This window comes from Corvus kubaryi, unplaced genomic scaffold, assembly GCF_017639235.1.
Source record: "Corvus kubaryi isolate FWS band 111438036 unplaced genomic scaffold, C.kubaryi_AGA036_p1.0 37396, whole genome shotgun sequence".
Taxonomy (NCBI): domain Eukaryota; kingdom Metazoa; phylum Chordata; class Aves; order Passeriformes; family Corvidae; genus Corvus; species Corvus kubaryi.
In genome coordinates this window covers 128,425-140,578 of record NW_024581135.1, presented here as the reverse complement: position 1 = coordinate 140,578, position 12,154 = coordinate 128,425, and the positions used below count along the sequence as shown (strand labels likewise).

Genomic DNA, 12,154 nt, shown 5'->3' with positions numbered 1-12,154 from the left:
ACAAAAATAGTCCAGAACAAAGCCATTAAGGGTTAAGCAAGAGTTGATTGACCATCTGTATTTTGTGCTCAAACATCCTTTAAAATCTCACCCAAAATACATTTCTATTAAAGGAATGTACAGTCTGGGGTTTTGATATTCCAAGGACAAAAGACAGGGGTTGCACCCTAACACAGGAGAATCGTGGGCTTCCATAAAACGGAAGCTTTGCTACTCAAACACTAGAGAAAAAATGGGAAGAATACTGTGAAATGTTGTGGTTTGTTGTTCAAACTAATCAAAATAATAACTTTATTCAATTTCTCACCTTTAAGTATCTACCATGTACTGCAATACTGTGATGTAATCAGGACATTTGCCAAAAAGACACCAGACAACTATGCATGAAAGCAGCATCAAGCTCAAATCCTGTTAATCAAGCTAATGAACAAAACCATAGGCACTTTGCAAGAAGCAAAAATCCACTTTAATTTCAGATTAGATTTGTGGGGAAAAGTTAACAACATAGCTTTCCAAATTGAATTGCAGAGCTCGGAATAGGACAAAGACTCCTGTACATATTACTTAAACTCATGAGGACACATGTCCATTCCATCACCCTAAATCACATTCGCACAAATCTGTCTAAATCACAGCAGTTTAAAGCTTCCAGGTCCAGTCACTGAATTTTCACATTTGCCAAACTTCAAACATTCTTCTAATCCTACTCCTTCATGGCCCACTTCTGCCAGATATGCTTCTGTTACAGCATTCAAATGCCGCTTTGAATAACCCATAATATTTGGTAGTTTGCATACCACAAGAGAGAAACGCAGGCACTATCAGAAGCAGGTAATCCATGTACTTTTGGCTTGCTACAGGTAAACCTTTAATATAACTGATTTAGCCTTAAGATAATTTTCTTTGCATCTTGTTCCATCTCAGAGCTTTGTGAAACTTACCCCACCACATGCTGCATGTCTCAAAAGATGACAGAAAGATATAACGAAGGAACAGAAGAATAACCACAAAAGGCTACACAGAATAATCGAAATTACCACAAAAGCAGAAATAAAATTTCTCGAATTACCTCCAGACACCCATGAAGATATGATTATCACACATTATTTTGAATCTGAATGATTCAAAAAACTTAAGTAAAAAGGGTGCCAACTCTTATAAAGTATCAGTACCACATACTGTTTTACTAGGTATATATTATCAGCCTGCGTGTAGCTCCACTGTTTTGTAACTTCTCATTTACACATAAAATGTAAACACATCTTAGCACATCTGATACAACTGCCCTCAGTCTCTTTTCCTAATAAGAAAACTTACTTTGTCTACCCAAGTCTCACTGGAACCTATCAAAAACCACATCAGTACAAAGTACAGTGATGATACGTACATCAAACTAATGTTCACATCGCCAGTCTTGTCTGTAGCAATCTGTCCCTCACACTGCCTTCATTCTCAAGTTTTATAGATCAGAGGGCAAACTGAAAACCAGCTAAAGGGAGAAGACAGATACAACTAAAGGGGACAAGACTAATGAAGTAATACGGGCAACAGACACAAAAAAGGGAACAGGGCAAGAAGAGAGCAGGTACCCTGCCATTACATTACATCACAGTAAAATTAATTATTTCAGTCAAGACACGCAGGTACATAAGGAAGTTCATAACTACAGGAACTTTTAACTGTTGTTTTCTGAAGGCCAAACACGAATCAAGTTTAGCAATATTTTACCCTGTAAGCCAGGAAGCACCACCTAGAAGTAGCTGCTTACCAGGAATTCAGTCTTTAATGCTTTCAAATTTATACCATGCAAACATTACACATTTCTATAAGGTATCACAAGAACACAAGGCTTAACTCGAGCCTGAACTGAAGACTGTTGAGAGCTAGTAACATATTCAGAACACTTATCTTTTAAAGAAGCAAATACCTTCACTGACAAAAGTCCAAAAATTTTCGTGCACATCCTGAAGAAATAGCAACATGGCCAAAATACAGTAACACAGCATGGCACAAACACAGTAACAATTTCCTTAAAATTTTGGGTTTACTTATCCTTGTGTGGTTTATCTACACACCGTCTAACAATTTCACCACTGTAAAGCACAACTGGTATAGGTCGGCATGCCCCTCCGTAGAAGTGTCACGCTTCAGGATGCTCAGACAGTATTCTTGATACAGGAGACACTTGTATATAAACATGCAATTTACATATACACACAAACGCACACATACATACATACATATATTATGCACAGGATCACATGAACAGAGTGGGATTTAACATGTACACATAAATTACTTTTGATAAAACACGTAGCTCCGAGTTTTCAAACTAAACGAACCCAGGCTCAGAGCTGATCATTAAAGCATGCTGAACTCCTGCACCCTCTGAGCAAAGCCACTGAAGGGAGTGGTTTTCAACACAGCCCAAGATCAAGCTCTCCACATCTCAATCTAACTACTGTTAAGAACATGTGCAGCTTTTAGAAATGATTAGCTAAAAACAGATAATGCTTCAGATCGTACCAAAAATTACTTCACCTAAACTTAAGTTAATGCTCCTTGGATCAGAAACTTTACTTTTTAAAAAGTGGATACCTGCGGTCCATCTCTGGCTTCATAGAAGTCACCCACTCCTATTTTTGCACTGAAGCTGAAATTGTCCCTTGAGATATCCATTATTCCATTTCTGCTGAGATACTGAAAAAATCACATATTTTTCCACTTCAGCTTGTAAATAATTACAACCCAGCTTTGATGTACAGCTAACTTTGTGAGTGTAATGTTTTGCACATTCTGTCAAAGGGATATACATTTATAAGACATCAAATCAGTAACAGACCAAGATACATTACACCTCACATCACAGAAAATAAGTATCTCTATTGGAGAGAAAAAAATTATGTATTTTAACTGCAAGCATGCTTACTAGCATTAGAACACAGAAGTTAAAAAATGAATGTACCTTTACTACTTCAGGATACTGTCTCAGCTTCTTTCCACAAGGTGCAAAATATGCTACTTCTCCTTGAACACGACCACCAAAGTTTCTTATTCGGGTTTCTCTTTGCCAGCTAGAGTAATATGAAATAGTTGCATACAACAATACACTTTTTAAAAAACAAGTAATTTGTGTCGATTTAATAATTCTACAAAAAAAAGGGAAGAGGAAAATGTGACTAGACCATCATAAATCAAACAGATCACATCAGAAAAGTGTATCATGTAGATTGTCCAAACTGACTAAATATATTAATTTATTTACATTAAGTGACTAACATATTACCAGATTTTAAACGGCTTAGAACTATACTTCAGGGAGTTATCTGGAGTCTATACTGGCTCAGCTCTAGCCATCAGGATTAATTTCTGAAGTAAAACAGCTAAGAGATGGGTCATGTTGCAAAAGAGCAAATTTAATGCACAAAAATTAACACATGAAATATGATGACACTTTTTAAAGAGATCCACAGTCACTCGGACTGGGAGTCAGAAATCTAAATTGTTGAAGCCCTTTCCTTATTATGCAGCCTCAAAAGTTTTAAACTCATTTAAAGTTTTAAACTCATTTTACCAACTGATTTTTGAAGGCATAATCTCTCTTTAAGGAAAGTCAAGTATATACATAACGTACCCATAATCGAGAGGAACACGCAGCTCCCGTTCATCTGCTACTCTTCGTCTTTTTGAAATACCTAGAACAGAATTTCTGATTAATACCTAACAGAACTTACAAAAGAAAACATGTTCCTAAAATGTACTTTTTATGTTTATATCCCCAAAAGCGAATTGTTGTTTCATTCTCACCATTAAGTATCTCAATTACCAAGAAAATTCATGTAAGTGTTCTCCTTCTGAAATACATTTTCCTCTAAGTTTCCTGTAACCTCTTCCTCTGAAATTGTAAATGGAAAACCTAACTATCCCATACCTAGCTGCTTGTTGTGTTTAATGCTCTCAAATATTGCTAATTTAATTCCTTGCAAGCCTGTTTTTCTAGACAAGACCGTATATTAATTTTCTTCAGTAAAGAAGGCGCAAATGAAAACACACTTTAAAGATCCATACAATTCTAATAGGCTGCATCTTCCTAGAGCTCTGTGTATGTTATGCAGCCAAATGCCAAATGCAGAAAATTTTCAGAACTACTTCAGCTTTTCCAAGTTCAAACAGATGTTGTGTTTGGTGCTTGTCAAGCAACTGAATCAAGAGTATTCCAGAGACAACTGCCAAATGTGGGGGTTTTTAGTGTGACAGATCCTTTCCTCAGGCCTCTCAGACAGCCACAGGACATGAACTATGTATGCAGACCAACTTTTGGAAGATGCACTTCTCAAAAAGTTAGTTTGGACCTTCTGTCAAGAAAGTGACACATCTCTTCCCTGGAAAGTGAGTACCATTATCAGACTGACCCCCTGGCACTTGCTCCAGCTTCTTACAGCCAGGAGTGTCACACAGCACCACAGCACAGCTGCCAAGCAAGGTGCCAGCAGTTCCTTCCAGATGATGTGAAGAGTCCCATAGAAAAAGCACCAAGGAAATGCCTGTGCACAGATGCCAAACTTTAGACACAGGGCTGCACTCTTAACCTAACATGACTAACTATGGCATTATTTTGAATGGTCACAGTGCAGGAAGGGAGGCTGCTTTTCCAAATATAAGTGAAGTGAAAAGTCCAGTGCAAAATAGAGAAGAGACCACAAGACCCCTTCAGTGACTGACCAACTCTAGGTAAATGGTTCACAGTATCTTATTAGGTGATTCTTAGGTGTAATATTATTACACATAAAGCAAAGACATAAAACTTATTCTACCTCCTACTCCTGTAAACAGAAAAATCTGCTAGCACACTTTTCAAAGCATCACAAATCAATACAGATTCCTGAGGAAAAAAATTAACTTTTTAATTTACCCATTTGGATTACTCTTAATCCATATGAAATCTTTTATAAACCATACAATTAACAAGCCTGTTTCTGGGATAAATGTTGGGTAGATCACATTATACCGCTTCAATGCTAATGCCCTTGTATGACATGGAATGAAGCTCCTATTCCACTGAAACCAAATATAAAAAACCTATTTACAAGCAGATGTCCCCATTTAAAAATCTGCTTACATGCATGCTAATAAACATCAAGTCTCTAGTTCCAAGTAGAAAACATGTGATTTCATTTCATTGTTACCATGCAAATTAAGAAATGTGACTTTCAAAAATGCATTCTTTACTGTATCCATAGTAATTACTAAATTTTACAGATTAAGTCACCAAATGAAGGATTATATGCACTATATAGTATCAGGCAAATGCTAAATGCCCTTCCCATGAACTTTTTAAAAATAAATTCTTGCGCATAATCCATAAATTCTACTGAGAATTTTGAAAGAATGACTAGAAAATTGTATTCTAACAAAATATGGTTACAAAGTTTGTCGAGGAAGGAGCAAAAAACTGAAGATTCAGAAAGCAAACTAGAATGTAGAGAAACAAGAAGCAAGAATAACTAGTTTAGAATAAAATGGAAAATTCCAAAGACAAAATAATGAAGAGTTTTAATGTAATAAGTATCAACTCTGGATATTTAATTCTATCTTCTCTCAAATAATTACATGAGTTAAAATGTCCTGGTCTAAGTGTAATGTTCTAGTCTGGAGAACCTGCAATTTGGCTGACAGATCTTAACGACTGCTGCAAATACCCATGAAAAGATCACAGAGTCACCTAACAGCCAAAGCCAAAATGGACGTCAAAAGTCACCGGATCCAACCTTCCTTGGGAAAGGCAGCTTTGCCAAGATTGTCTCGCACCCTGACCAACTGGCATCTGAAAACCTCAGGGGGACTCTGCCACATCCCTGGGGCAACTGTTCAGTGAATCACTGTTCTTATGGTAAAAAATTTCTTGAGCTGTCACTTGATACCAGCACCTGGACTATTTTTGTAACTACTTTTACAACACATGGATCTTAGATATCACATGGTAGTATAACAGAAGACTTTGAGATACCACAGTGTGTACTTGGTGTGAGGGTGGAGGGTCCTGTCCCAAGGAACACCGCAGGCTGGGACTCAGGACATAAGGCAGCTGGTGCCGAGCTGGGCGTCTTTGCTACTTGGAGATTAAGCGGGGTGGAATGAGCTGTAAGACCAATGGAAGAGCTCTTCACAGAGGATAACGTTTTATTCAGTTTCAGCGCAGTTTTTTCTCCCTCAGTGTCGGTATCTGATTCATCTTGGTCTTTATCATCCTCATCATCTTCCTCCTCAGACCCTTCAGTATCTGACTCAGAATTACTGTCAGACTCTGTTCAAACAAAGTGTGGCAAAAGACACATTATGACTTGGAAACTACTGGCAAGTACATTAAACTTCTAACACTTGCAAAGTCTTTTATCTTATTATATATGCTTTTTAATAACATCTCTTGAGTATAAATAGGAGGTTCTAATTAAATAACTAAACTTTTAAATTACTACAAATATGACAGCATTGAGTAATTCCACATGATAATATGCTGTTCCTTTGAATGAAAAGAGATGAGTGACAGAAACTGCAGTATTTCAAGACTGTTTACCCCAGAAATGAGCTACAGCTACATCATCCCCTGTTAGCCAGGCAGTGGCTGGACACTACCCCGGGAAGGGCTTTTCACAGGGTGTGAAATCCATCATGAACAGGAAGAAAACAACAGAACTGGATACGGGCTGAAAGGTGTCAGAATCGAAAGTATGGCGATCCGTGCAAAGGAAGAGCTAGAATAGAGGACAGCCAGGGTAAGGAACAAGGGTGAGATACAATCCTGAGATAAAAAGATTAGTACAGGGTGTGTGGATGAGAGGGGGAAGAGAATGATGAAGGTGGAAGCTGGACATTAGGGATATCAGCACATGGGAGAAAGAAGTGACTGTGAATACAGCCAACTCTTTAAAACAGGCCTTGCCACTCCAAATTGCATAGCCTGGTCTGCAGCTCTTAAAACAGTCCAATTACTTACTCATGGACTACTCTGCGCCTGAATGAGGCATAGAAACATGCTTTTCTTGCCACTCTTGACAAATTGAAGGCCCTTGTGTCCCTCTCTGGCTAGAAAACCTGTTTTGCAGCTGGGCTCTGTCTGCCAGAATCATTAACCATCAATCAGCGTTAATGTCAATCCCTTCCTGAGCACTTGTCACAAGCTACAGGCTGGGTGACTAATGTGGAAGGCAGGTCTCTGACAGCCTTTCGAAAAGGCTATGGAGCCACCTTACCAGGACAGCTGACCAAGTATCAGAACACACCAAACATGATTTTGGATATGATACAATGGAGAATGGGGACACGTGCTCATTTCAAGGACATGTGTAGAACACTGTGTGGGCCATGCTGGCCCAGTATTTCTTGCCCCTATTTATAATACGGTGGAAAATGCATGTTTTCAAAATGCAAAAAATTAAGTTTCTGCTTTTCCTATTAAAAAGGTTAAACCACCTGATTGGCTATCATCAGAATCATCATCTTCATCGTCCTCATCTTCATCATCGTCGTCATCATCATTTGAGTCGTCAGAGTCTTTACTGCTGAGGGCATCTGAGTCTCCCCCTCTGAACTGCTCCACCACCAGTTTTGCAGAATGAAGGCGGTGTTGTGGTTTTACTGCATTTACTGCATTATTGCTGACTGTTTTATCCTTTCCTGAACCAGGTAACACAGGAGAGGTAGAGGGCATAACAGCTGTCCGGTTACCGGTTGTCTTTTTCCCACACGCACTCAAGTTTATTGGCAAAGAAAAGGGGGCGTTACTAGGAATGGCTACACTTTCATTGATCTTGGTCTGGGGTTTCGGTTTCGTAGTGAGTGCAAGAGGAGCCTCCTGGATGACGCTCTGAATAACTCCATTGGGTTGGTGATTACCTAAAAGTGCATTTGTCAGGAATGGGTTAGAATGGTTGTTTTCCAAGGATGTGAGTTTTTGATGAGCTGGTGAACTAGATGTCGGTTTGGGGCTTGACAAAGCTGCGATAACCTTCTTCAGATTCTTAGACGACTCCTGTTTCTTTAGCTGTGCTGCTGGGAATGTCTGTTTATATTGTTCCTAAAGAAATAAGAAGACAGGAATAAAATGTGGAGGTGTTTGTTTTGGCTTTCTTTGGTACTCAGGAAGGTGAACTCTAGGAAATTTTAAACATCTGCTAACCTATTTTCAGAAAGTCAAAAGCAGATACTAGCTACAACAGAAGAGATTAGTAACTACTAGTTATGCAAGTCTTGCATGATTTTCACTGTAAATCAAGTAGGGAAAGACAAATTGAACTCAAGATGAAGTTGATCCAAACTATGCAGGGAAGCTTTCCCACCTGCTACAATGCTCTAGACAGAGACTTTCACAAAGGTATTAATCATTCTGAAAAAGCCATTCTTAGAAAGATACTACTCTTGTGTACCAGCACAGGAAAACCTCTCCTTGACACAAAAATCCCATTAGTGAATGTACAGCTACTTTTAATTATTTGTTCACTTTAAAGCACAAGGTAAATACAACACACTCATGACCGCAATACAAAAAAACCAATAGAGGACTCCTGGTGTAGAGAAATTTTATTACAAAAAAAAATAAGGGAAAAGGTACTACTCAGAAATGCTGTGATATGTTAATTGTTTAACTGAAAAAGTAGTACTTGAAAGTTCTTCACTTGAAACTCAGTCAGTAATGGCTAAGAAATGCATGTAAAGCTTACAGTGTCTTTAGCCTAAAGGTTGTTCCAAAGAAAAGAACCCCACATCATCTTCAACAGAAAATATAATAAAATGGATAAAGACGGTACAGTTTAAAATAAGTTTTTAAAAAATGAGTCAAACACAATACATTTTTGGAAGTTACTAACATTTAAATCTGAATATAAAATTATGAAGACCTCTAAAATAAATACTCACACAGTGCATACCTCCAGTAAAAGTTTTAGAGAAATCAAACTACTAAATGTGTGATCTATCACCAGCTAAAGACTCGTAACCTAAATTTGAAAGCAGAAGCCTCTCTCAATAGCAAAGATGTATGTTTTCACAATTATAATTTAGTTAGCTACTCCCGGTAAGTGAGAAGCTCATTTGAATTTTACCACGTAACAGGAAATTGGAAAGGAAAAACAGTTTATATCTTCTAGTCTAGCAATAAAAATGAAGTATTTTTCAGTCCTCACTGAGGGCCTGTGAGTTATCTGTGAATCAGAATTCAGTTTACTACTCCCAAATACTACTTAGTTTAAAACAAAATTTGAAAATAGTAAAATAATAATGAGAGCTGCCTTTGTAAATATATCTTCTATATATTTTTTTTTGTATACCCTAAGCCTCAGTGTTTGTAAAATGCTAGATTTTTATTATCTTCTAATCCCCATTCAAATCTCACTGAATAAAAAACTCACCAGCAGTCACTGTAATCACTATAAACAAAATAAATAAACTGAGGATCTAAACATTTTAGAAACCGCAGAACTGTTAAGACAGACATATAAGCTTATTGTACAGTCCTGACCAGTAAAAAAGGAGATAAATTGAGGGAGGATGCTGAGGCCCTGGCACAGGTTGCCCAGAGCAGCTGCGGCTGCCCCACTCCTGGAAGTGTCCCAGGCCAGGTTGGACGGGGCTTGGAGCACCCTGGGATAGCGGAAGGTGCCCCAGCCCATTTCAGGGGGTGGGATGGGATAGAGCTTTAAGGTTCCTTCCAACACAGGCCATTCTTTGATTCTAAAAAAACTATTGAAATGGCTACACTGAGTTTTTACAGCTATCAGTGCATGAATACATCTCTTTAAAGAGCAAACAAAACTCAACATTACACTGACCATTTTTTAAAAAAAATGGCTTTCATCTTCTTTGTTTAAAATCATGGTTATAATAGGTGATTTCAATTACTTTGACTTAAAACTATCCAACTTGAAAGAAAGTGAAGCCATGCTTACATACTAGGTATGTGAAGTATTAAATCACCATTTTGACTGAAACTAGAAGCATAAGAAAAATATCCAGGCCACACAATTTACCTATGAGTACTTTTCTTATTTTGATTTTGATTTTAAATGCACATTGTCCTTAAGAGATGCATGACCCACACAGTCTCGTTCATTTACACCATTCAGAAATCCAGATCAACTCTAAGAACACATAAACCCCCATGATTATGAAAATATATACTTATTATATATGTATGTATATATATGAAAATATATACTTATAATTTTAATACACTATATTTAAAAAAGCTTGATGGCACAATGTTACATCTTTTTAAGCAGAAGACACAGGTTATAAATAATCAAAAACTTCACTCACCCGTTTTGATCTAACATCGCTGGTCAAACTGATAGATTCTTCAGAGGTATTTTTATTCCCTGCTTTGAGTAGATCAGGGGAAGGAACTATGAGTTTTAAATAGGTCTCCTTTTTGGCTTGATGTACCAAAGACAAAGGTTTCACATTAGGAACCAATCCCGTAGACTGTATTACACTTGTGTGTTTGTTCACAGATTCCTCCTTTGCCTGAGAGCTTTGAAAAATAAACGGAAGCTGCTGTGACAAAACCTGAGGCTGCTTCTGCTGGGACTGGAATGATGAGTGAGTCTGGGAATCAGACACAAGAGGTATCTGCTGGTGTGTTCTTTTTTCTTGAGACTTTTCCTGTGATTTCTGTCCATCGGTTTTCATATCTGTTATACCACTATGCATTAGCACCTGCAAAATATTTATTTTTGACTGTTCATTATGTAAGTCAAAAATCCTTTTAAAAAGACTAAGCATATATGATCAGTCTCCATGAAACAATTACACTAGTCTTGGCAGAGGATGAACAATAATAATTTTCAAATCAGTCTTGTAATATACTTATTGTTCACTTTGGGTTTTTTCCCCCCGATAGTTTCAGCATGTGAAGACAACGTTTACTAGAGAAGGAGTATTAAACCATGGTTGTTCTTAAATGTATTTCTGACTGTAAACCTAACAGGATACTGAAGATTCCAATCTTGTTCTACTGCTAGGGAAAGTAACCACTCTGCTAGGAAAAAAGCAACTGCCAAAGCAATATCCATAATGATATCTTTTCAATTCATCACCTGCACACAGTACTTAATTTCTTTGTATTTCCTACTTTACAACAAAAATAACAGTCTACCAACTGTAAACTCCTAGCCTGTGAAGAACAGCAATACAGACATGCACGCACACAAAAGAACCAACAAATCCCCTCCCAAAGACCTCACAAACAAAAAACCCTGAAGCAAACCTAAAAAGAGTATTCTTAGCTTTTATTAATGTGCAGTTAAGTAATTGTTGATTATTTGTTCACAGACATGAGTAGGTCAATTTGTCACAAACAGCTTGCAGCATCAAGACTGTGAGCAGCACAGCGAGGTGTTATACCTTGTTCTTGCTTTTGTGATGTGCTTCATTTTCAGAATCAGATTCATCATCTTCACTCTCTTCAGCACTCTGGTCCTCCTCCTCTTCATCCTCCTCTAGGTCATCAGAGTCACTACTACTTATACCTTCACTTGAGGTGTCTGAAGAGGAGCCTGAGTCGCTGTCGCTGTTACTAGAGCTTTCCACTGCTTTTTTTCTGGGCTTCTACCAGGAAGATAAATTCTCTGTTAATGCTTCAGTTTTAATCTGTTATATAATCTTTTTATTAAACATAACCTTTGAAACAAAGAAGATTAAGACTTCGGAGTAAAGTGATCCGCAATTCTTAAAGAGAAAGTGCTTCACAAGATGATGAAAATTAAAAACTGGTCACAAAGTTCCACTGAAATATTTTTCTGACCACTGCGGACATCACTACATCACAAAGCAAAATGCCAGATTTAGGCCTAGAACATTGACCTAGAATTTGGGTCTAGTAAACCTCCGCTGAATGTGCTGATTCCAAAAAAATTCATACCCAAAGCTTGTACTGCAAATTAGCACAGAAAGAACAACAAATATTAAGTTTATCAAAGTTTCAGTGGCACATTCATTTAACTACCTTTCTTAACCTTCAATTTCACAGTATGAGCTCTACAGCAACGTACAGTTTTGAGAACAGAAGAGTATGCTCATCAAATTTCTTCTGGGATTTGCTTCTGAAAAATGGACCAAAATCTGCTGAAATACTCTGACAACTATATTATATTGAAATTTT

At 37.5% G+C, this 12,154-nt stretch overlaps 1 protein-coding gene across 17 annotated transcripts in view; it reads right to left on the bottom strand.

Moving 5' to 3' along the window:
• Positions 1 to 12,154, bottom strand: part of BAZ2B (bromodomain adjacent to zinc finger domain 2B) — a 122,565-nt gene that overhangs the window by 40,899 nt on the left and 69,512 nt on the right. For 11 of the 17 annotated variants that reach the window (XM_042041284.1, XM_042041283.1, XM_042041282.1 and 8 more), the window contains 7 exons: positions 11,398 to 11,601; positions 10,312 to 10,710; positions 7,471 to 8,074; positions 6,008 to 6,304; positions 3,635 to 3,695; positions 2,966 to 3,074; positions 2,599 to 2,700 (listed from right to left, as the gene is read on the bottom strand). In XM_042041284.1, the coding sequence (XP_041897218.1) occupies positions 2,599 to 2,700; positions 2,966 to 3,074; positions 3,635 to 3,695; positions 6,008 to 6,304; positions 7,471 to 8,074; positions 10,312 to 10,710; positions 11,398 to 11,601 (1,776 nt within the window). The remainder of the gene's footprint in view (positions 1 to 2,598; positions 2,701 to 2,965; positions 3,075 to 3,634; positions 3,696 to 6,007; positions 6,305 to 7,470; positions 8,075 to 10,311; positions 10,711 to 11,397; positions 11,602 to 12,154) is intronic. The other 6 variants (XM_042041293.1, XM_042041295.1, XM_042041297.1 and 3 more) reach the window with 3 other exon arrangements.